The 25,309-nt window shown below is 39.5% G+C and overlaps 1 protein-coding gene and 1 long non-coding RNA gene across 5 annotated transcripts in view; one reads left to right on the plus strand and one right to left on the minus strand.

Annotated features, from left to right (window-relative positions):
• The window catches only part of bicral (BICRA like chromatin remodeling complex associated protein), a 72,311-nt gene extending 49,123 nt beyond the window's left edge, over window positions 1–23,188 (minus strand). For 2 of the 4 annotated variants that reach the window (XM_043695718.1, XM_043695717.1), the window contains exons 1-2: window positions 22,241–22,275; window positions 2,463–2,508 (exon numbers count right to left, since the gene is read on the minus strand). Coding sequence is in view for 2 of the 4 variants with exons in the window: in XM_043695715.1 (XP_043551650.1) it covers window positions 2,463–2,503 (41 nt within the window). In the remaining 2 variants the exon portion in view is untranslated. Of the gene's footprint in view, window positions 1–2,462; window positions 2,509–22,240 lie in introns of all 4 variants that reach the window. The other 2 variants (XM_043695715.1, XM_043695716.1) reach the window with 2 other exon arrangements.
• A 37-nt stretch (window positions 23,189–23,225) lies between these two features.
• LOC122552788 overlaps window positions 23,226–25,309 on the plus strand; it is a 48,543-nt gene continuing 46,459 nt past the window's right edge. Inside the window, exon 1 of the long non-coding RNA XR_006312501.1 lies at window positions 23,226–23,646. This is a non-coding gene — a long non-coding RNA (uncharacterized LOC122552788). The remainder of the gene's footprint in view (window positions 23,647–25,309) is intronic.

The raw sequence follows: 25,309 nt of genomic DNA on the forward strand, positions 1-25,309 counted from the left end.
GAAACAACTGTGCTAAGTTTAAAAGTAAGTTACAAGGAATGGGGGCAGAGCTGGTTGTAATGGACTGGGAAAGAGGCAACAAAAACATTTGAGTATCAATAGCAGATTTTTAAGAAGAGTTCATGGCTCACACCAAATACAAATTCCAATGAGGAACGATTCTAAGAAGAGGGTAAACAAACCATGGTTAATCAGGGAAAAATTAGATTGAAAAAAAAATGACATAGATTACTGTTAAATTAGAGGATTGGGAGAGTTTTAAAAATCAACAAAAGACAACCAAAAAATAAAGGAGCAAATAAAATGATAGAGTAAACTTACGAGTAATTTCAAGATGGACGGCAAGAGGCTACTTTAAATATATAAAATGGGATAGAGAATCCAAAGTGAACACAGGCCTCTTAGAGAATGAGGCAGGGGAAACAAAAATGGGGAAGTAGAAAATGGCAGAAAAGTTGAATAAATACTTAGCATCAGTTTTCAGTAAGGAGATCAAGAGTTACTGGGTGAAGGCAGGAGAATGGGCTTAAGAACCATATCAACCATGATCAAATGGCAGACCAGATTCAATGGGTCAAATGACCTAATTCTGCTGCTACGTCTTTTGGTCTTATGGTCTTATCAGTACAATACACTAATAGCTCACTAAAAATGAAAGGGGCAAAAGGATTGAAAATAATTATCACTAGAGAAAAAGTACTAGGGAAACTAGTGGGGCTAAAAATCAATAGGACTCCTGGGCCTGAGGGGATGCATCCTTGGTTTTTCTTGGAATTAGCTACAGAGATAATGGATATCTGATAGTACTTTTCCAGGAATCCTTAGATTCAGAAAAAAGTTCCAGAGGCTTGGAAAACTGCCAATATACCACCTTTATTTAAAATGGGAAGGACACAAAAATAGGCAACAAAAGGCCGATTTACAATGTCTGTTATAGGGAAATGTTAATAAAACAGCATTTAGAGCACATACTTTTATCAAGCAGTGTCATCATGGTTCCATGAAGGGGAAGTTGAAACTTTATTGCTGGAACAGCACAGCAGGTCAGGCAGCATCCAGGGAACAGGAGATTCGACGTTTCGGGCACAGGCCCTTCTTCAGGAATGAGCTCATTCCTGAAGAAGGGCCTGTGCCCGAAACGTCGAATCTCCTGTTCCCTGGATGCTGCCTGACCTGCTGTGCTGTTCCAGCAATAAAGTTTCAACTTTGATCTCCAGCATCTGCAGACCTCACTTTCTCCTCCATGAAGGGGAAATCATGCCAGACACATTTGCGTGATTTCTTTGAGGAGGTAACAAGCAAGACAGATAAAGGGAAAAAAGTAGCTGTAATGTATTTGGTACCATACATTAGGCTGCTTAATAACATAAGAACCAGTGTTGTTGGATGTAATGTTTTAGCATGGATAGAGGATTGGCTACTTAATATTAGACAGAAAGTTAAGCTGGAGGAGCATTTTCAAGCTGGCAAACTGGAAGTACTGGTATGCCACATGGATCAGATGTGGAGCCACAATTAATTACATTATATTAATGCCTTCTGTCAGAAAAATGAATGTACAATTACTGTAGATATAATGTGGGGAAATGTGAGGTTTTGCATTTTGGCAGAAAGAACAGAGGGGTTGAACATTATTCATATTAAGATAGAGTACAGAAAGCTATAGAACAGAGGTAATTCATGAATCACATAAGGTTAGCATCCAAGTTCAGGTGATAATAGGGAAGGCAGATGGAATGTTGGTCCTTATTTCAAGAAATAGAATATTAAAATAGGGAAGTTTTTCGAAAACTGTACAATGTCCTTATCAGACCATAGCTGGAATAATGTAAACAGTTTTGGGGCCCTAATCTAAGGAAAGGTATACAGGCATTGGAAACAAAGAAAGTTCACTAAGCTGAAACCAGATATGGAGGGATTGGCTTATGAAAAGAGATTGAGTAAATTGGACCTGTACTCATTAGAATATGGAACAATGACTGGCAACCTGATTGAAACATAAAGAATTGTTAAAGTACTCGACAGGATGGATGCAAAAAGGTCGTTTAACCTTGTGAGAAAGTATAGGACCAGAGGCCATAATATCACAATAATGGGTCACACATTTTCGACAGAAATGACAAGGACTTTAGTCTCTCCGAACAATCTGTATAATCCCTTACCATAGAAGACTGCTGAGGTTGGGTATTAAGTATATTTAAGGTTGGGATAGACAGACCTTTAATCAGTAAGGGAAGTAAAGGTTATTGGGAATATGAAAGAAAGTGGAGTTGAGGATTATCAGATCAGCCATGATCTCAGTGAATAACAGAGCAGACTTGTTGAGCTGAATGGCTTACTTCTGTTCATATGTCTTAAGGTAAAAACGTAGAGTAGGACTTCAAATCCCACAACCTTCTGGACCAAGCTGACACAATATTCAAATTACTTAATATATATAATTTTACAAAGAGAATACATACCCAATAACATCTCGCAGATCACGGTCATCATCATCATCCATGACAACTGGAAAAGATGCAAGATTTGAATAGTATATTTTACATTTTACTTTTAGCAAATTATAATTCATAATCCTGCACTACAATAGATAAGCAAATTAAAATATAGGTGAACATAAATCAGGATATCAGGGGCCCACATAAACAGTATCACACAGATTCAAAGAAAGCTGTTATGTCCAGCTATTCAGTTCAAAGCTTCTACTATCAGACAAGTTGACTCAAAGGGTTATGAACCTTTGGAATTCTCAGCCCTAAAGAGCTGTGGATACCTATTGTTGAGCATATTCAAGGCTTGATAAGATAGATTTTTGATCACGCAGTAAATCAACAGAAATAGGAATGGGGGGAATGGTGGAGTTGAAGCAGAAGATCAGCCATGATCGCATTGAAGGGCAGAGCAGGATCGAACAGCCAAACGGTTTACTCATGTTTCAATTTATTATACACTTAAATTATATTAATAAAACAATTATTAGATAGTTTGAACTTATTTTGTTAAACAGGCATTCTACTTCTAATTCATCATAAGAAATCATTATAAGGCCAGTAGCCTTTTCCTCAGTTTTCACAATATTTCCAGTCTACAATTGAAAATTACTATATTTATGCATAATATAGTAATTTATACTTTTCATCACAATAAGTAACAGAAAATTATAGCATAATTTTGTCGCAACTATAAGAAAATCATTTCTCTTTACAGAAAGAATTTTAGATAACAGAATAAAAAGTTAGTACAACCATATAACATTGGCTTAGTGACCAACCATACGTAATAAATGAATCTGCTAACATTGCCTTGGTTACAGGTGAATACAGGCTTAATCAGGCCACAATCCAACTTAATCTCTTACAAACCATTAGCAAATAGTGAGATTTAAGTAAAATTACTTGTTCCCAAAAGCATTCCAAACGGTAAAAGACATTAGTCAAAAAGTGTGGCGCTAGAAAAGCACAGCAGGTCAGGCAGCATCCGAGGAGCAGGACAGCCGACGTTTCGGGCATAAGCCCTTCACCACAGCTGATGAAGGGCTTATGCTTAAAACATCAACTCTCCTGCTGCTCGGATGCTGCCTAACCTACTGTGCTTTTCCAGCGCCACATTTTTTGACTCTGATCTCCATCATCTGCAATCCTCACTTTCACTTTAAAAGACATTAGGTTGATTTTTTTTGAACCTGCAACATCAGGAATGGAAGCAGATAAAGCCCAGGTATTATGTGACCAATGTCCGTGCCAGTCCTGTTCCAAACAGTCATTCTCATTGACATGGTTTGAAAAACCTACCAATCCCATGCGTAGAACAGGTAATTAGTCTCATCAATGGGCTTGTTAAAGATAGGTTGACTGGGATTTTTCCATTATCTCCAGTTTCGCACTCAACACCAGACTGAAATGCCAGCAATTCTGGCAGTTCTCAAAACCCTCCTTACCTACCTGGGAAAGGGGCTTCACCATCCCAGGCTTCTGATTTTTGGATATTTCTAATCTTATTTGGCCAAATCATTAAAAGATTATAAATTACAAGTTTGAGATGGAATTGTGGTTCATCTTTGCTAGTTCCAGCTCCAAAGTTGATCTGGGTTTATTTCAACTTTCATTTGTTGTTCATTTTTAAATAGCTATCTTATTTGATTATTTATATTGAAAAAAAATACATTACATTCTTATTTCTCCCAATAATGTCACTTTTGCTTTTTATTTTATCGTCAAAGATTTAAGCAACTGATTCCTTACTCCAGCCAGGCTATCACTGACTATGATGTCAGGGTCTGCATCAGAGCATATGTAGTTATGCAGAGTAAAAGAGAACCAGATTCTGATTGGAGGAACTGTAATGAACAATGGCTGATTTTTCAGGAAAAGAAACCTTAAGTTTAGGCTAAGTACACTCCAGCAAGTGAAAAAGATAAAGAGATCAAAATGAGGTTTCCTTGGATAATGAAGGTGCCAGAGCTAATAATAAAATAAAATGGTATATGTTGTATATCACATGAATTCTTCAAATGAAAACCAGGTCCAATAAAGTAGATTGGGAGGTAAGGTGAAGAGAAAATATGACTTGCAAAGAGGTAGTGTAAAAATAAAGCGGCAGTCAACATAAAGGCAACCAAAACTCTTCTACCAACTTGTAAACACTAAACAGGAAATAAGAAGTAGAGTGGACATTGTCTGGACACCAGAAAATACAGAGAATTATGTTTTCACAACTACTTCTCAGTAGCAGATCAGAAAAAAAATGGATTTGTAAGCAGCAACTGGACGACTTGCTTTCTCTTCGTGGTTATTTCTCATAATCTCAGAAGACAGTGCTTGGTGAAAAAGCAAATTGGGGAAACAACCATTCACTGAGAACTCAAAATCTATCTCCAAAATTTGCCACTACTGAGATTTACCAGTCAACAATTTAATAACTCTGGTCTCAGATTTTAAAAAAAATCAACAGTGCAATCTTAATTTTCCCTGTCTGTACCAGATACTCCCTTTTAAACTTAGAACTTGTATACTTGATGCATTTTTATTGTTTCCTCAAGTTGTTGGGTAATAAAATTCTTTCAGTCATTCATGAAAACCTTGAAACTGCCTCTCTCATTTTGCTCCAGTTAACTACACCTTTAACTAGACAAAGGAGGAGGAGGTGTTAGTAATTCTGGGAAGTGTGAAAATAGATACGTCCGCTGGGCCAGATGGGATTTATCCTAGGATTCTCTGGGAAGCCATGGAGGAGATTGCTGAGTCTTTTGCTTTGATCGTTATGTCATCATTGTCTACATGAATAGTGCCAGAAGACTGGAGGATAGCAAATGTTGTCCCCTTGTTCAAGAAGGGGAGTAGACACAACCTTGGTAATTATAGACCAGTGAGCCTTGCTTCGATTGTGGGTAAAGTGTTGGAAAAGGTAATAAGAGATAGGACTATAATCATTAGAGAGAATAAGTTGATTAGGGATAGTCAACACAGTTTTGTGAAGGGTAGGTCATACGTCACAAACCTTCTTGAGTTCTTTGAGGATAAAGCAGTTGATGTGGTGTACATGGATATCAGTAAGGCGTTTGATAAGGTTCCCCATGGTAGGCTATTGCACAAAATACGGAGGCACAGGATTGAGGGTGATTTAGTGATTTGGATCAGAAATTGGCTCACTGAAAGAAGACAGAGGGTGGTAGTTAATGGAAAACATTCATCCTGGAGTTCAGTTACTAGTGGTGTATCGCAAGGATCCACTTTGTGTACACTGTTATTTCTCATTTTTATAAATGACCTAGGTGAGGGCGTAGAAGGATTGGTTAGTAAATTTGCAGATGACACTAAGGCCAGTGGAGTTATGGACAGTGCTGAAGGATGTTGCAGGGTACAGAGGGATATAGATAAGCTGCAGAGTTGAGCTGAGAGGTGGCAAATGGAGTTTGGAAAAGTGTGAGGTGATTCACTTTAGAAGGAGCAACAGGAATAAAGAGTACTGGGCTAATGGTAAGATTCTTGGTAGTGTAGATGAGCAGAGAGATCTTGATATCCATGCACAAAGATCCCTGAAAGTTGTCACCCAGGTTTATAGGATTCTTAAGAAGTCATACAGTGTATTAGCTTTTACTGGTAGAGGAATTGAGTTTCGTAGCCACGATGCTATGCTGCAGCTGTATAAAGCTCTGGTTCGGCCATACTTGGGAGTATTGTGTACATTTCTGGTCATCACATTATAGGATGGATGTGGAAGCTTTGGAAAGGGCTCAGAGGAGATTTACTAGGATGTTGCCTGAAGTGGAGGGAAGTTCTTATGAGGAAAGGTTGAGGGATTTGAGGCTGTTTTCATTAGAGAGAAGAAGGTTGAGACGTGGCTTGAGACATACAAGATAATCAGACGATTAGATAGGGTGGACAGTGAGAGGCTTTTTCCTCAGATGGCTAGCACAAGGGGACATAGCTTTAAAATGAGGGGTGACAGATGTCAGAGGTAGTTTCTTTACTCAGAGTATTAGAGACGTGGAACGTACTGCCTGCAACAGTAGTAGACTCGCCAAATTTAATGGCATTTAAATGGTCATTGGATAAACATATGGATGAAAATGGAATAGTGTAGGATAAATGGGCTTCAGATTGGTTCCACAGGTCAGCACAACATCAGGGGTTGAAGGGCCTGTACTGTGCTGAATTTTTTTATGTTCTATAAAAGAAATAAAATACCTGTTGAAACAAACCAGAGGGATTTACAAAAGAAAGGAGCTAATATCCCCTCCTCACCTGGTCATAACATAATTCTTCTGGAGACCTTGAAAACAAAATTGTATATATCCATTAATGGAAAGATATGGCTACATCACCAAGACATAAAATCTTTTGCCCACAGGCCCATAATGAGGAAATTTACCTGAAAATACAGGAATGTTTCTCTAGCTCTCCAAATGGTTGCATGTAATTAGATAGTCTTAAGGACTTCTAAGCCCATCTGTGGTTGCTCTTGAGAAGATGGTGGTCAAGTACCTTCTTGAACCACTGCAGTCCATTTCCTTAGATAGACCCACAATGCCTTTAGGGAGAGAGGATTTTCATGTAGCAACACTGAAGAAACCATGATAAATTTCCAAGTCCATCACACATACCTGAATATTGCCTTGTGATGGTGGATTGGAGGCTTTGGGGAGTCAGGATGTGAGTTAGTCGTTTTAAAATTTCTAGTATCTGACCCGGTCTGGTAGACAAACTACTTAGATGGCTAGTCCAATTCAGTTTTCAATCAATGGCAAATCCCAATACATTGATAGTGGAGGATTCAGTGATTGTGATGCCACTGATTGCCAAGGGGTGATAGTTCAATTCTCTCTTGTTGGAGATGGTCATTGCCTGGCACATGTGTGGCACGAGTATTAGTCACCACGTGTCAGCCCAAATTAGGATATTGTCCAGGTCTTACTGCACTGTCAATTATAATGAATGGCACTTAATCTTCACTGAACTCCTGAATTTGCATCTAATTGTCCTATTTCTTCCATTATATAAGTGTATATAATATATATTGTATTTGGCCTATGATTATATAATTCTCTATCCAAAGTTACTATTTTCATCACATGCTGTCAGTCCTTCGATTATTTTCTGGATATAATTCCAGAAATGCTTCTCTCACATCTATATTTAGATGTGTAAGAACATGGCAATTTAAAGGAGAGGAGCAGAAGTATGCCATTTAGCATTCAGGCTAGCAATGCCACATGAAAAGATGGTGTCGTCAGATTGTTAGCTCAATTCCACTATCGTACCCATCTCCCAACCCCCAATGACAGTAAAATTATCGTACCAAACCATAGGGCTGCTCTCTCATTAGAAAGGAACAACTGGTAGTGGTTTAATCTGAGGGTCACCACACCTCCGGTAAGGGGAGAAAGTGACAAGGAGTGTTCATCATAGTAACCACAGAGGGTGCAGGAATTTAACCCACATTATTGGCATCACTCTGTATCACAAGCAGCCACAGAGCCAACTGAGCTAACCAAACCCTTACCCCAACACTTGACTCCCTTGTAAATGATTAGATTAGATTCCCTACAGTATGGAAACAGGCAAGTCCACATCGATCCTCCAAAAAGTAACCCAACCAGACCCATTCACCTACATTAAACCCCTCACTAATGCACTAACACTGTGGACAATTTAGCATGGCCAATTCACCTGATCTGCACATCTTTGGACTGTGGGAGGAAACCAGAGAACTCGGAGGAAACCCACACAGACACAGGGAAAGAATGTGCAAACTTCACACAGTCACCCGAGGCTAGAATTGAACCGAGGACCCTGGTGCTGTAAGGCAACAGTGCTAACCACTTAGCCACTGTGCCAGGCCAGTGATCCAACAGATCCAAACATCTGTCTAAGTTTTGAATTACTGAATGATCCTGGTCTCCAACTCTCTCTGCTGTAATGAATTATAAAGATTTACAAACGTCTGACATAATGAACTCCTCAGGTAGAAGAAATTTCCCAGGTGGAATTTTGTGAAAGTAACAAGTAGAATCAGTCATAAGGAGAAAGCGAAGACTGCAGATGCTGGAAATCAGAGTCAAAAACAGGGGTGCTGGAAAAGCAAAGCAGGTCAGGCAGCATCCAAGGAGCAGGAGAGTCGATGTTTCGGGCATAAGCCCTTCATCAGTCATAACCTCATGCCACCTCTTTGTGTGAGTGTGAGAGAGAGAGTAAGTGAGAGAGAGAGAGAGAGAGATGTCAACAAGAACAAGGGAATGGATTTCCACTACTTCCCCTTCCCAGTGCTGGGTTTCTTGAGAAGGCACTGAGTGTCATTGAACAAGGGACCACTTTCCTAAGAAGGATGAGGCTCTTAAATGGGCATTAACTGCTCACTTAAACATGCCAGTTGGCATCAGGCTGAAAGAATGTCCAACAGCCTTCCATCCTCAAAGATTCTAGGAAGGGAATAAGCCAAACATGGTTAATCAGGTAAATTAAGGATATCATTGAGGATAAATTAAATTGTAAGAGAAAAACAAACAATGTGACAAAGTTTAGTTGTAAGCAAAAGGACGGACAGAATTTTGAGAAACAAAGATGATCCAAAAAAAGGTATAAAATAAACTTTGATGGTAAGCTTGCAAGTAACATCAAACTACAAGCAAGAGCTTCTTTAAATTTATATAAAGAAAGAAAGAGCCAAAGTGAACATCGGTCACTTGGAGAATGAGGCTGGGTAAATAACAGTAGGGAACTAGCAAATGGCAGAGGATTTGAATAAATACTTTGCACCTGTCTTCACAGCATTCCAAAAATATGAAATAATCAAGGGCAAAAGATGGAGAACAAATGAATACAAGAACTATCACTGGAGAAAAAGTAATAGGGTAAATAATAGGGCTAAAAGCCATAAAGCCCCTTCGACCTAAGTGGATGTATCTAAGGATATTAAAGGAAGTAGCTATAAAGATAGTGAATGCACTGGTAGTCATCTTTCAAGAATTCTTAGATTCTGGAAAAGTTCCTGAGGCTTGGAAAATGTCAAAGTAACATCCTTATTCAAAAGGAAAGTAGACAAAAAAACTGATAACTATAGGCCAGTTAGCTTAATATGTGTTATTGGGAATATGTGAGTGTATTATAAAGGATGTAAAAGCAGAGCACTTGGAAGCACATAATTTCATAAAGCAGAGTCAGCATGGCTTCATGAAGGGGAAATCACGCCCGTCAGAATTATTACAATTCCATGGAGAGGTACAGATAAAGAGAACCCCATGGATATAATATATTTGGACTTCCAGAAGGTATTTAAAAAGGTGGTGCATATAGTATGTTAGCATGGTTAGAAAATTGGTTAACAGAAGGCAGAGAATTAGAATAATTTCAAGATGGCAACCTGTAACTAATGGAATGCCACAGAGATCAGGGTTGGGGACACAATTATTCATAATAGATAAGTGACTTAGATGAGGAAAGTAAACATACTATAGCCAAGTTTGCAGATGACACAAAAATACATGGAAAGTCAAGTGGTAAGAACAAAGAACAAAGAAAATTACAGCACAAGAACAGGCCTTTCGGCCCTCCAAGCCTGCATCGATCCAGATCCTCTATCTAAACCTGTCACTTATTTTCTAAGGGTCTGTATTCCTTTGCTCCCTACCCATTCATGTATCTGTCTAGAAACATTTTAAATGACGCTATCGTGTCCACCTCTACCACTCCGCTGGTAACGCAATCCAGGCACCAACCCTCTTCTAAGTAAAGACCTTTCCACGCACATCTCTGCTGAAATTTTCCCCTCTCAATTTGAACTCGTGACCCCTAGTAATTGAGTCCCCAAATGTCGGAAAAAGCTTCTTGCTTTCCACCCTGTTTATACCTCTCATGATATTGTAGACCTCAGTCAGGTCCCCCCTTAACCTCTGTCTTCCTAATGAAAATAATCCTGATCTAGTCAACCTCTCTTCATAGCTAGTGCCCTCCATACTAGGCAACATCCTAGTGAACCTCCTCTGCACCCTCTCCAAAGCATCCACATCCTTTTGGTAATGTGACGACCAGAACTGTATGCACTATTCCAAATGTGGCCGAACCAAAGTCTTATACAACTATAATCTGACTTGCCAATTCTTGTACTTAATACCCCGTCCGATGAAGGAGAGCATGCCATATGCCTTCTTGACCTGCATTGCCACCTTCAGAGGACAATGGACCTGAAAACCCAGATTTCTCTGTACATCAACTTTCCCCAGCACTTTTCCATTAAGTGTATAGTTCGCTCTTGGATCTTCTAAAATGCATCACCTCACATTTACCTGGATTGAACTCCATCTGCCATTTCTCTGCCCAACTTTCCAAACTATCTATATTCTGCTACATTCTCTGACAGTCCCCTTCACTATCTGCTACTCCACCAATCTTAGTGTCATCTGCAAACTTGCTAATCAGACCACCTATACCTCCTTCCAAATCATTTATATATATCACAAGCAACAGTGGTCCCAGCACGGATCCCTGTCACAGGTCCCCATTTTGAGAAACTCCTTTCCACTACTACTCTCTGTCTCCTGTTGCCCAGCCAGTTCTTTATCCATCTAGCTAGTATGCCCTGAAAGCAATTTCACTTTCTCCATCAGCCTACATGGCGAACCTTACTGAAGTCCATGTATATGACATCTGCAGCCCTTCGCTCATCAATCAACTTTGTCACTTCCTCAAATAATTCTATTAAGTTGGTAAGACATGACCTTTCCTGCACAAAACCATGTTGCCTATCACTGATAAGCCCATTTTCTTCCAATTGGGAATAGATCCTATCTCTCCGAATAGATCCTATCCCTCAGAATTTTCTGTAGAAGCTTCCCTACCACTGATGTCAGGCTCACCCGTATATAAGTACCTGGATTATTCCTGCTACCTTTCTTAAACAAGGGCACAACATTAACAATTCTCCAGTCCTCTGGGACCTCACCTGTGTTCAAGGATACTGCAAAGATATCTGTTAAGGCCACAGCTATTTCCTCTCTCGCTTCCCTCAATAACCTGGGGTAGATCCCATCCTGACCTGGGGACTTGTCCACCTTAATGCCTTTAAGAATACCCAACACTTCCTCCTTCCTTATGTCAAGTTGACCAAGAGTAATCAAATATCTACCCCTAACCTCAACATCCGTCAAGTCCCTCTCCTCGGCGAATACTGATGCAAAGTACTCGTTAAGAATCTCACCCATTTCCTCTGACTCCACGTATAACCTTCCTCCACGTATAACTAACAAACTTTAAAGACCCAGTACAACTCATGGACAAAACCAACGTCATCTCCAAAATTCCATGCGAGGATTGCCACAAACACTACATAGGACAAACAGGAAGAAAGTTAGCCACCAGGTTACATGAACACCAGCTAGCCACAAAAGGACATTCCCCTCTCTCCCTCGTAGCCCTACACACGGATGAAAAAAAAACCACCATTCTGACTGGGACAACACATCTATCCTGGGACAGGCTAAGCAAAGACATCAGAGAATTCCTAGAGGCCTGACACTCCAACCACAACGCCATAAACAAACACATAGATCCAGATACCATCTATCAACCCCTCGGAAAACGAACAGGAAATGACATCACCACAAACCCCAGGAACCCCATCCAGGACAAACATATAAATAGAAAGCAGGAGACAACAGCTTCGCTTCACTTGGAGGTCGCCACTGATGATGTTACCTAGCCAGGTAATGAAACATCTGGATACCAAACCTACAGATCAGCGAGCAAACCTACACCCTAAACCTCAATCTGAGCTACAAACCTTCACAAACCTTGCAAAAATAACTTTCCTCCTTTGTCCTTGAGTAGGCCAACCCATTCTCTAGTTACCCTCTTGCTCCTTATATTTAAGGATGACACAAAGAGTCTGTAGAGGGATACAGACAGGTTAAGCAAACGGGCAAAAAAATTCATACATTGAATATAATGTGGGAAAGGAAAAGACATTATGCACTTTGGAAAGAAGTGCAAAGAAGCCAAACGTTAATTAAATGTAGGAAGACTGCAGAAAGCTGCTGCTTAGAGGGGTTTGGGAGTACTCCTCCATACATTAAATAAAGCTAGCATATATGTTTAGCAGGAGGTAAATGGAATGCAGGCCTTTGTTTCAAAGGAAATGTAGTACAAAACAGGCAAATCTTGCTAAACTTATACAAAACACTAGTTAGACAACACTTAGACTATTGTGATCATTTTGGTCCCCTTATCTAAGAAAAGATATACTGACATTGCAGTCAGTTTAGAAATGGTTCACTTGGTTGATCCTGGGTATGGAGGATTGTTTTACAAGGAAAGATTGAGTAGGTTGGGCTTATATTCATTGGCATTCAGAAGAATTGAGAGGTAATGTTATTGAAACATATAAGATTCTTACAGGGCTTGACAGGACAGATGCAGAGTGGCTGTTTCTCCTTGTGGGATAATCTAGGACTAGAGAACTGGCAAAGTAAGGAACCGCTAATTGGAAGGATGTTGTGAAACTTGAAAGGGTTCAGAAAAGATTTACAAAGATGTTGCCAAATTGGAGGGTTTGAGCTACAGGAAGAGGGTGAATAGACTGAGGTCTTTTCTCCAGGAATGGGAGTGTCCAAAACTAAAGGGCATAGGTTTAAGGTGAGATGGTAGCCATTCTACCTAAATGGATAACCTCACATTTTCCTTCATTATATTCCATTGGCCAAATCTTTACCAAATCACTTTATCTCTATCCCTTTTCAGACTCTGATTGTTCCTCACAAATTGCTTCCCATTTGTGCAACCAACAAATGTTGCTCTAATACACTGTTCTTTCATCTAGGTCATTCATACAGATTAAATTGTTGAAGCCCCTGTAGCACGCCATGAGTTGCAGTTTTCTAACCTGAAAATGATCCATTTATCCCAACACTTTGCTTCCTGATTGTTACTCCTCTTCCATGCTAATATACTCATCATGAGCTCTTAGCTTGTATAATAAAAACTTATAGGAGAAAGTGAGGTCTGCAGATGCTGGAGATCAAAGTTGAAACTTTATTGCTGGAACAGCACAGCAGGTCAGGCAGCATCCAGGGAACAGGAGATTCGACGTTTCGGGCACAGGCCCTTCTTCAGGATTCCTGAAGAAGGGCCTGTGCCCGAAACGTCGAATCTCCTGTTCCCTGGATGCTGCCTGACCTGCTGTGCTGTTCCAGCAATAAAGTTTCAACTAATAAAAACTTATGCCACTTTATCAAATGCCTTTGGAAATCCAAATATGTCACATGAAATATGATTTCCCTTCCATAAGACAATGTAATATGAACATGATTTGAATTCCTAAACGTTGTACTATCGCTTTCTCAATTGTTGACTCCAGCAGTCTCCCAATGCAACATTATCAGTCAAACTGGCCTAGTTTCTAACTATCTGACAACATCCTGGTGAATTTCATCTGCACCCTCTCTACTGCAGTCAATTCCTGCCTGTAATATATACAGTTCTGGTTGCCACAGAACTCTAGCCAATTCCTACCTAACATACAGTGCCATCAAAACTTCTCTGCTTTTGTATTCAGTGCTTCAACTAATAAAGGCAAGTAGCCCATATGCCTTCTTAGCCACTTTATCAAAATGTCCGTTACTCACAAGAATTTGTGGTCATATGTATATTGAGATTGAAACAGTCTGTGCTAGCCACTACATCCTATTTGATCTTGAACTGATTTGCCTTTTTTAATTTCAAAAATATACTTTATTCTTTAAAAATCTGTGTAATATATATCACAAATGCAGTTCTGCTCTGTACAATATCATATCAAGGAAACAAATAAAACATTGGAGTTTGACTCTATCCAAAATAAAAGACCTCTCTCACACACACACAATACTATATTTACATACATGTGAGGTACCAGGAGGGTCCAGTAATTAAACTGACCCTCAATTAACTTCAGCAGGAAGACCTCAGACAGTGGTCTTACCCCATTGCATCTTGGCTGCAGCTGCCCCAAGCTTGTCTAACACTTTTTTTTATTTCAAAAATATGCTTTATTCATTAAAAATGTCTTATGTATATACATTGTCACAAATGCAGTTTGGTTCTTTACAGTAGTCGAAAAGTATGGTGCTGGAAAAAGCATAGCAGGTCAGGTAGCATCCGAGGAGCAGGAAAGTCAACATTTTAGGCATTGATCGGTAACCAGTTGGCTTGATTGGTACCCCATTAATCTTTTTGACCATTCACTCCCATCATTGGTGGACAATGGCTGTAGAGTGTACCACGTATAAAATGCAGTGCAGTGACTCACCAAGTCTCCTTGCTACAGAATTTATATGAATTATCCGTATGTCTTTGTGATACATTTCCTCTGGCAACCTTGGCGAAATAATGACTTTTAAATGCGTTAGGAGGTGGCATTGATCTAGTTAGTTAATTTTTTGGTGAAATACTCACGCAATTTCTCACTATCACATTCTTTGGGCCACCCATCTGTGACTTGGTTGAGCACATCACTGTCCACCGGACCCTTTAAGTTTCTTCATTAATTTCGCTGACAGACACTGGCATGCTAATTGTGAATATAAAGTTATTTACAAGTAACTCAGGCTAGAAATCGAGCAGTCCTCATGGGAAATCTAAATGGAATGTCTACATTTGCATGATCTGCTGACTAATGATCTGTAATATCTGTAATCTGAAGCACCAGAAAAATCAACACCTATCTCTGAAGCCACAGTGCTGCCACTAGGAATGGTAGTCCTTTCTTTAAAGCAAGTATGATTGCAAGGGCTTGGTGGTCAGTTAACATAGTGAACTTCCTACTGTATAAGCACGTACGGAATTTTAAGCTCTTTCTCAGCTTTCGGATCACCTTACTCAGACTTTGTTCAAGTGTGAAGCATTTGTTACAGACTTCTCTACATTTATTCCACATGCAAGTAACAGCACTTTTTACCTGCTCTATTTTGTTGTTAATACCTAATTAATATAAAATAGCATATACGCTAACTCAACATGACTGATGAGATATGGTGCAGAAAAGGTAACTGGAATTATTTATCAAACTAATTGACAAATGAAAAGCTGATGCTGTCAGTTCTTCATAATGTCATCAATGTAGAAAATAGGCTTGTGTCAGATATCGAAGGCAATATTCTGGAATAAAGTAGTTAAAAAGCAGTGAGATTCTATATTGGAAAACTGCAGGGTCTTTCAGGTTAGGCAAGCCAGCTGAGTCAGTTTGTCATGGGACAAGAATCTGTGCCATAGGCATGTAAGAGATCCTGAGTCAAGAGTGTGGCACTGGAGAAGCACAGCAGGTCAGGCTTGCTTCTGAGCAGCAGGAAAACCGATGTTTCAGGCAAAAGCCACATGTACGTAAATATAGTATTGTATGTGTGAGAGGGGTTTTTTTTGGATAGAGTCAAACTCCAATCTTTTGTTTGTTTCCTTGATATGATACTGTACAGAGCAGAACTGCATTTATAAGATGTATATTACACAGAGTTTTTAAGAATAAAGTATAGTTTTGTAATTAAAAAAAGGCAAATCAGTTCAAGATCAAATAGGATGGAGTGGCTGCCACAGTGGCTGGCTGTTTCAATCTCAATATACATATGACCATAAATTCTTGTGAGCAACGGGACATTTTGATAAAGTGGCTAAGAAGGCATATGGGCTACTTGCCTTTATTAGCTAAAGCACTGAATACAAAAGCAGAGAAGTTTTGATGGCACTGTATGTCAGGTAGGAATTGGCTTGAGTACTGTGGCAACCACAACTGTACATATTACAGGCAGGAATTGACTGCAATAGAGAGGGTGCAGATGAAATTCACCAGGATGTTGCCTTGTCAGAGGTGTTTCTGCAATGCAGAGAAACTCTCTGGTCTACAGTTGTTTTCCTTAGAACAGAGCAGGCTGAGGGGGAAACCTGACTGACGTAAAAAGTTATAAAGGGGTATAGAAAGGAAGAAAAACTTTCCTGAGTACAGAGATCAATAATCAAAGGGATAGATTTAATGTAAATGACAGGAGATTTAGATAGGAATTATGAAATCCTTTTTCACCCATAGGATGCTGGGTATCTGGAACTCACCTTCTGAAAGGCTGGGAGAAGCAAGAACCATCACTGCATTTAAGTAGTATTTAGATAATCATTTGAGGCATCATAGGCACAAGCCAAAAGCTGGAAACTGACTAGATGGTGGTTGATGACCAGCATTAACACAATGAGTCTCCTTTCATGTTGTTAAACTGTAAAACTCTATGATGGGTGGGGTTAATACCTAGAGTTTGATGGTTGTGAACTTTACAATATTTAAATGGAAGGACCTCCTGCTTGTCCAATACTGGATGTTGAACAAGCAGCATGACAAAAGTAGATTGATCTGGGAAACCGGTGGTGAGTTAGAGATGGATGATATCAACATTCATTTTAACTTGTAATTCCAACATTTGTGGCTTTGGATGTAAATTAACTGGCTGTTTGGAAAGAGAAATAGCAATGGAACTTAAGGCCTTGTAGTGTCAAAGAAACTACAAAAACAGACTGGACTGTGATCTGTGACTACAAAGGTAACAAAGGGCTGACAATCCCTGGCCCAAAGAGCAGACACAATCACAGCAGTTAAAAAGCCAGTTTTGACAACACTGTGAAGGGCACTAGTGGGACTGTATATTTTGGTGTGTACCAGCTTGGTTTTGAATGCACACATGCTGTGAAGGTTACAGTTAAAGAACTATTCCCAGGTTATCCTTACACTGCAGGTACAGAATTTCCCACAGAGTGCTACAGGAGATAAAAAAAGGAAATAGGACAATAAAAAGACACTCACCCTGAATGCTAGAATTCAAGGATAGTTGAAAAGAAATAAAAATACAGAATCTCAAATAATCTGCAAAAGGAATGTGAAATCAATTGTTCAACGAACAATAATGTCTATTGTAAGACACATTTTACTATATGGCAAAGTGAGGTCTGCAGATGCTGGAGATCAGAGCTGAAAATGTGTTGCTGGAAAAGCGCAGCAGGTCAGGCAGCATCCAGGGAACAGGAGAATCGACGTTTCGGGCATAAGCCCTTCTTCAGGAATGAGGAAAGTTTGTCCAGCAGGCTAAGATAAAAGGTAGGGAAGAGGTACTTGGGGGAGGGGCGTTGGAAATGTGATAGGTGGAAAGAGGTAAAGGTGAGGTCCAAAGACCTGCATATCCTTGGTGGAGTGGGAGGGGGAGTTGAAATGTTGAGCCACAGGGTGGTTGGGTTGCCTGCTGGACAAACTTTCCTCATTCCTGAAGAAGGGCTTATGCCCGAAACGTCGATTCTCCTGTTCCCTGGATGCTGCCTGACCTGCTGCGCTTTTCCAGCAACACATTTTCAGCACATTTAACTATATGTTCTTCGCTAATAATTCAGAGACTAATGCATTTTTAAAAACTTTTATCTTTTTTTAATTCATCTCATTTCTAATGTGTGTTGCATTGCTGTTTTTTTCTTGCATATCTTACAAATTTATTTTAATTCAAGGGAACCTAAATGAATTGGCTGCTTTTAAAACACAAGTTCATGTCTGGGAGAAGGGTATCCATAATTGACCCTTTTTAACCAAGGCAATGGTGAATAAAGATAGGGATGCAGGTCATCCCTCATCTGGGAACTGAACAACTTGGGGTATTCTATCCAGAATTGTAATAAATGAAGGAATCTCGTGTGGGTTCTAGACATAACAAGTTTCAGATAACATAATTGAAGAACTGCGTGTAAATGACAAACAGGATATGCCAAGAAAGATCTGTGGGGGAGCGCCTGGCAACCACGAGAGAGAAGCCATTATTGGAGTGTTTCTGGCTACATCTGGACAAATAAAAATGGAAGCAAAGATGGGCAGTCTAACCCACCTGGACACTGTAGAAAGAGTCACAGAATCATAGAGATGGACACGCGATCCTTCGGTCCAACTCATCCATGCCGACCAGATATCCTAAATTAATCCAGTCCCATTTGCCAGCACTTGGCCCATATCTGTCTTAACCCTTACTATTCATACATCCATCCAGGAGCCTTTTAAATGCTGTTATTGTACCAGCCTATACCACGTCCTCTGGCAGCTCACTCCATACAAGCACTACCCTTTGCGTAAAAACGTTTTTCCTTAGGTCCCTTTTAAATCCTTCCCCTCTCACCCTAAACCTTTCCCTCTAGTTTCGGACTCCCCCAACCCAGGGAAAAGACCTTGTCTACTTACCCCATCTACGTCCCTCATAATTCTATACACCTCTATCAGATCACCCCTCAAGTCTCAGATGCTCCAGGGAAATCAATCCCAGTCTATTCATCCTATAGCCTCAAATCCTCCAACCCTGGCAACATCCTTGTAGATCTTTTCTAATCCCTTCCAGGTTTCATAACATCCTTCCAATAGGAGGGAGACCAGAAGTGCATGCAATATTCCAAACATAGTCTAATCAATGTCCTGTTCAGCTGCAACATGACCTCCAAACTCCTATACTCAATGGTCTGACCAAGGAAAGCATACTAAATGCCTTCTTCACTATCCTAAGTGCCTGAGACTCAATTTTCAAGGAATTATGAACCTGCACTTCAGAGTCTGTGTTCAACAACACTCACCAGGACCTTACTATTAAATGTATAAGACCTGCCCTGATTTGCCCTTCCAAAATACAGCATTTTTATCTAAATTCAACTTCATCTGCCACTCAGGTTCCCATTGTACTTTGAGATAGCCTTCTTTGCTGTCCACTACATCTCCAATCTTACTAACTAAACCTCCTACGGTCACATCCAAATCATTTATATGACAAAAAATCATAGATGGGGTAAGTAGACAAGGTCTTTTCCCTGGGTTGGGGGAGTCCGAAACTAGAGGGAAAGGTTTAGGGTGAGAGGGGAAGGATTTAAAAGGGACCTAAGGAAAAACGTTTTTACGCAAAGGGTAGTGATTGTAAGATCAACTGTGTCACAGGCTCCAGAAGGCTCGAGGTGTGTGTGCCACTACCACTGATGTCTTTGATAAAGGTTAATTGTGCTGTGACATGTGTACAAGCCAGAATGAAGTTCAAATGTGAGTGTGAAATTAAGAACATTTGGAACATGACATGTTCAAGGAACTGACAGTCAATTCATACCTCTTCCATAAGTTCATTGTCAAACCTGCCACTTGCAGAATCAAATTTGTATCCCCACTTGCTCAAGTGTTAACCTATATCTTTTATAAATGACAATTTATGTTTGTACTTTTTACGTCACTTTTGAAAACACTAGGTTCAAAATAATAAACTCCTACCTCTAATGTGTGATCAGTGATTTTGAAAAAATATTCTTTAATGCCAGAATTGCATATTCAAATCCATTAATTCTGAAAATGGGCCCATTTGGCAAAATGTACTGTGTTCTCCAGTCTTATTTAGATTCTTAGCATTAACCATAATTCCTTCAAGTGAAGGATGTCACAATTTTACTTGAAAGATGACCATCTTTACAGCACAAGCTACCAACGTGGAATCAAAGGCCAGTTGTTTCAAGCTCCAGATTTTGCATTAACACAAATGTAGTGAAATCAATTTTTGTATATGCTGCAAAACCGGGAATTTTTTTTTACAGGATCGATGACCTATTCCATAAGATGCTAAGTAGCCTTACTAATGTCCACATCTCTGGGACACGTAGAAGCTTTGAAAAAAGCTAAACTGTTTTTGTCTTAGCTTGTAATGCAGGTTAATAACATTTTTTGAAGCCCTTGAAATTTCCAGTGTCGGTCCTTGAGCAATATTAAAACTACAATCTTTAAAGGGCCACACTGCATTCAGTTAACAGAACGTTTACAAATGCCGTTCAACGAAAGCACGCAAACATTTACATTTTTATTACGTCAACACTTGTACAGTACATATCATAATCAAAAATTAAATGTTAGAAAAATATTTTATATTAGGCCGCATTGGAAACATGAACGTTTGCCCAACTGAAATGTCCGATGGGTTCAAACAGCTATAATGGCGATGCTACAAATTTAAACTGCGCAATCAATGTTGGCACAGAGCCAGCGTGGTCATTTCCCGGAGTGAAATTATGAACAACAGCGTTTGCTATTCGAAAACCGAACTGTTTATTGCCAACATAATCAATAGAATTAAGTATTTTTAAACCGTTTTTAAGGGCGTGCAAAAGATTCTGGGGCCTGCAAACTAAAAGGCAAAAACTAGCTGTCCAACGAGGAAAACTATCCAAAATACGGTTTGAAATGATAAAAATGAGGGCTATTCACTATTTCAGCTTATCTTTAAAAAAAGGTCGAGACCAAATTTGAACAAAACCTTCGAAATCCCGCCCACAGATGCAACACTTTTGGATTTTTTTCTGAACAAATAGAAAAATAGGGTCGTGTAATTTTTTTTGTCAACTTTAGATGGGCACCGAATAAAGGAAGGAAAGAAAATATTTTGTTTTTTTTCCAAAGAGTGAGCATTTCCAGCGATATATTTACACGAAAATATATGGAGATGAAAGCCACGAAACTGAAGGATAATCGACACCAAAATAATAACCGACGGTGGGACACTGAAATACGCCGATTATTAGTCGATTGTTTTATTTTAAAATATCTGGAATAACAGTCCAACCAGTAAACAACAATGTATTTTAAGGTTTAAATGAGGATGGGGAGGAATAATTAACATCGCAATAGTTTATTTAAAAAAAAACAACCGTCCATTCCTTAAACAAGAGTTTTAGCAAAAAAAGCAGATGAAAATGAGTCAGAGACCATCAGAAGGGAAGAGAGAAAATAAAAGTCTGAAAATAAAACCAAAGATCGACCTCCAATCCCGCCCATCGCCATGAACGGGAGGAGCGGAGCAAACGGCTTCTTAGTTTTTTTCCTCTTCAGCGTCGAGTTTAAGGTTTATTTTGTTTTAAGCCGCCGAGGGACAGCATCTGTTCGGTAACGCTAGTAATCCGCAGATTTGTGTGTCTTTTTTTAAACATCTGTAACGGAGCGCTTAGAAACAAACAAAGGCGGCGCCGACTGTCGAGCTTCATCCATCTTTGCTCGAGTTTTTTTTTGTTCTCTCCGGTCTCTTGCCGTCTTTGAGGCGACGAAGGTGGAGAGAAGGGAGGGGGAGAGAAAAGAAAAACATCTACTGGGAGAATCTAGAATCGCCGTTTTGAAAAATAACCCCGTGAGGTCAATTTACCAAATGATGATACTAACAGCCGCCCGTGATTCCAGACAAAACCGCTTAGAAAGCAGGAAAAAAAAGAGGGAGGGATCTCGGACGATTATTTCTCTCCCTCGCTCTGATCTATTTTTTGTTTTTTCTTGGGTTCTTAAAAAAAGACTGGTCGTGATCACGGGGGCGGAAAGAAAAAAAATATTTTCGAACGGCTTTCTCTGTACAATGACTCATTTAGTTTGGGGACAGGATGGAGATGAAAGGGAAAGGGGTGGGGTGAGGGGTTTAGGAGAGAACGAAAACAGGAGGGGGGGGGGTTTAAGAGTATATTTTGTATAAAGAAGTGGGCCACTTGAATAGCTTTTTTTTCTTTTGGTGCTGTTATCGTTGTTGGGTGATTATTATATTTTCCCCTCGGCTTGCTGCTGCAGTTCCTAAAGATGGGGAGGTGGTTTTTTTTCCAAAAATATATTTTCCCTTAGACCCTTTTTTTTCTTGCTTCCCCCCCCCCCCTCCCCGAAGGAGTTGTTTTTTTTCCTTGAAAATTTTATCACAAAATTATAATACACTGAAGGAACTCACCGTCATGAAGCGTGCCTTGTCAACGGGGTTTCCTCGCCATCAAATCAGGGGCGAGATGACCAAGAACAAAAAAAATCCAACTCCACACACATTGAAAAGTAAGAGCTGTTCAGGGCATTTTCCTGTAAGGAAAAAAAAACACGTTTTATAAATGTAGAAAACATTACACGTCTGTCTTTATTATTTTTTTAAATCGCCTTTCTTTTAAAAAAAAACAAACCACTTTGCTTTGTGTGAACATATGTTTGTTTCATGTGCCTTTTTTTTCCTCTTGGGGTGGGGGGGCGAAAGTGGGGAATGGGAAATGTTTGAAAACTTATTTTTAGGCAAGTGCGAGGATCGTTATTCTGTTCCCTTTGAATGTTTTACTTCCCAATTTTTTTTTCTTGATTTCGTCGAATAACATTTCCATTGCGGGAATATTTATTTTCAAAAGGGGGAGGAAAAAAAACTCGGTTTCCTTGTAAGTTTCCCCCTCACCCCTCCATATCCCCAACTCTCCAAAGCAATAAGAAAAAAAAATGATCCTAATAAATTGTGTTTTATTGTCGAAATTGGACTGAAATTTTGTTCTTGCTGGGGCCCAGGATCACATGACATCATCGGTTTGGAAGGGCAAATATCTTGCGATTGTCAAGGATTTTGGAAGCCGGGGTTATTACTTGTATGTGATGGAGATATATTTCTTTTATTGTGTTTTCCTTCAAAAGTAGAAGCGAAATGTTCTGGAATTGGTAAGGAAAATGAACCGAGATATTTCAGCAAAGCCAACCCCCTCCTCGCTGCACGAAGCGCTGCGCATGGGCCGGGGTCCTTGCCCTGAACAAACAAACGTGCGCCTTGCAACCGCCCACCGCAGCCCATTGGCCAGCGATGGAGACCCCACCCAATCCCCGAGCTGCGCCCATTGGTCACTGCTCAGTCCCCTGTCGCGGGGATGGGAGGGACAGAAGCAGCTGATGTGAGTCAGTCCTACTGTGCTTAATTTACCCCAGTCTGATTTCTTTACATTTCACACATTGAATAACAATTTTTAAAAAACAAAATATCTTTTTTTGGGGAAAAAGAAAAGTTAAGAGATCTGTGGTAACGATCTTTTTTTCATTTCCATGCTTACACCACAGGGATGTCTGAGTAGGGTTTTGCAAATTTGGTGTGAACTTTTCATTGTAGAACATTGGAAATGCTGGACTCTTCTCTGGATCGAATATCCCAGCGGGGGAGTGTGGAAACATTTTGTTCTCTCTAACTCCTTTTGAGTATTTACAAAACAAAACTTCTGTTGGGATAGTTTGATTGCGTGGTATGGCCAATGCTGTAACTTAAACTGTACAAAAAACACTAATTCAACAGCGCTATTTTATTTTGTTCAAGCATCGGGAAAAAAACAACTTTTGCAACAGTCTGTGAGTGAAATTTCATTTTATGTTGAAAGAATTTTTGATAAATCAGGAATAAAGTGTTTAGCTTTAGCGACCTGAGTGGAAATATCTGTATGTTACAGAAGTTGATTATGCATTTAATTGTAAGAATCTTTTTAAAGCATCTCTGCCCAGCGAAATATAGTTAAATGTAATGATTACTTTGCATGGTTCTAAGCTCTGTCAATAATTAGTCAATTTCCTTAGTTCTATCTATATGCGAATACCTGTGTATGAAATAACCACGTATTAGGAACGAAGAGGACAGGTATTCATTCTGTTGCATATGTTTGCTGGTTCTAAACGTACATGTATTTGTTTTAATGCATGTAAACATCAGATATTAAGGTAATTTATGTTCTGCTATTTCACAATTTGTTCCATATAGAAAACACGAAAGTGTTACGATGGCGTAGTCTTTTTCACTCTGTGTTTTATACAATCTATCCCTGCCCGCACAGGAACCTCTTGAAGAAAAACATACTTGCACGATTTCCGGGACAGCACAGAAAGTACAATAGCCTTTGTTTAGAATATGGGTTCTATAAGTTGCAAAGTTTGACTTTTAATTAAGGATTACCTTGGTCAATTACAATTGTAAAAGCGCGATTATTTCCATTGACTGAATCTGACAAATAATTTCACATACATTTGTACTAAACTTAATAATTCAGGTAAAATTTGCACCACGATTTATTTAGAAAGTGTTGATCATAGTTTCATGCAATGTAGCGAAACTTGTTTTATTGAAAAAGTAATTCAAATATTTTGTTTAGTTTAGTCATAATTTAGTTAGAAGTATATTGTAACAACCATTCTAATCTATTCCTGATATCCAAAACCAAAATTTGATAAGAATGTGAAAAGGTCAGCCTGCTTTTGACTGCCTCCCTGAAGTTAGCTGCACAATATCGCCACTATTCTATTTCAGTTGTCTACCAAACTATAATTAAGAGAGTAAGTATCTGTTGGTATTGTTTGAAAAGGTATAACAAAGAACATCTTTGTTATACCAAAGAACAAAGACACAAGCAATCTCCCTGAGGTAACAGTGGCTGAAGGACCTGAACTTAAGGGAATTTATATTTGCCAGGATTTGGTGTTGGAGAGGCTGTTAGGTCTGAAGGTTGATAAGTCTCCGGGGCCTGATGGTCTGCATCCCAGGGTACTGAAGGAGGTGGCTCGGGAAATCGTGGATGCGTTGGTGATTATTTTCCAGAGTTCAATAGATTCGGGGTCGGATCCTGAGGATTGGAGGGTGGCTAATGTTATACCACTTTTTAAGAAAGGTGGGCGAGAGAAAGCAGGTAATTATAGACCAGTTAGTCTGACCTCAGTGGTGAGAAAGATGCTGGAGTCTATTATAAAGGATAGTAGTAACAGGATAGGACAGAGTCAGCATGGATTTAGGAAGGGGAAATCATGCTTGACTAATCTTCTTGAATTTTTTGAGGATGTAACTATGAAGTTGGACGAGGGAAATCAGTAGATGTTGTGTACCTGGACTTTCAGAAAGCTTTTGAAAAAGTCCCACACAGGAGGTTAGTGAGTAAAATTAGGGCGCATGGTATTGGGGGCAAAGTACTAGATTGGAGTGAAAATTGGTTGGCTAATAGGAAACAAAGGATAGTGATAAACGGCTCCATTT

Source organism: Chiloscyllium plagiosum, chromosome 9 (genome assembly GCF_004010195.1).
Source record: "Chiloscyllium plagiosum isolate BGI_BamShark_2017 chromosome 9, ASM401019v2, whole genome shotgun sequence".
NCBI lineage: Eukaryota > Metazoa > Chordata > Chondrichthyes > Orectolobiformes > Hemiscylliidae > Chiloscyllium > Chiloscyllium plagiosum.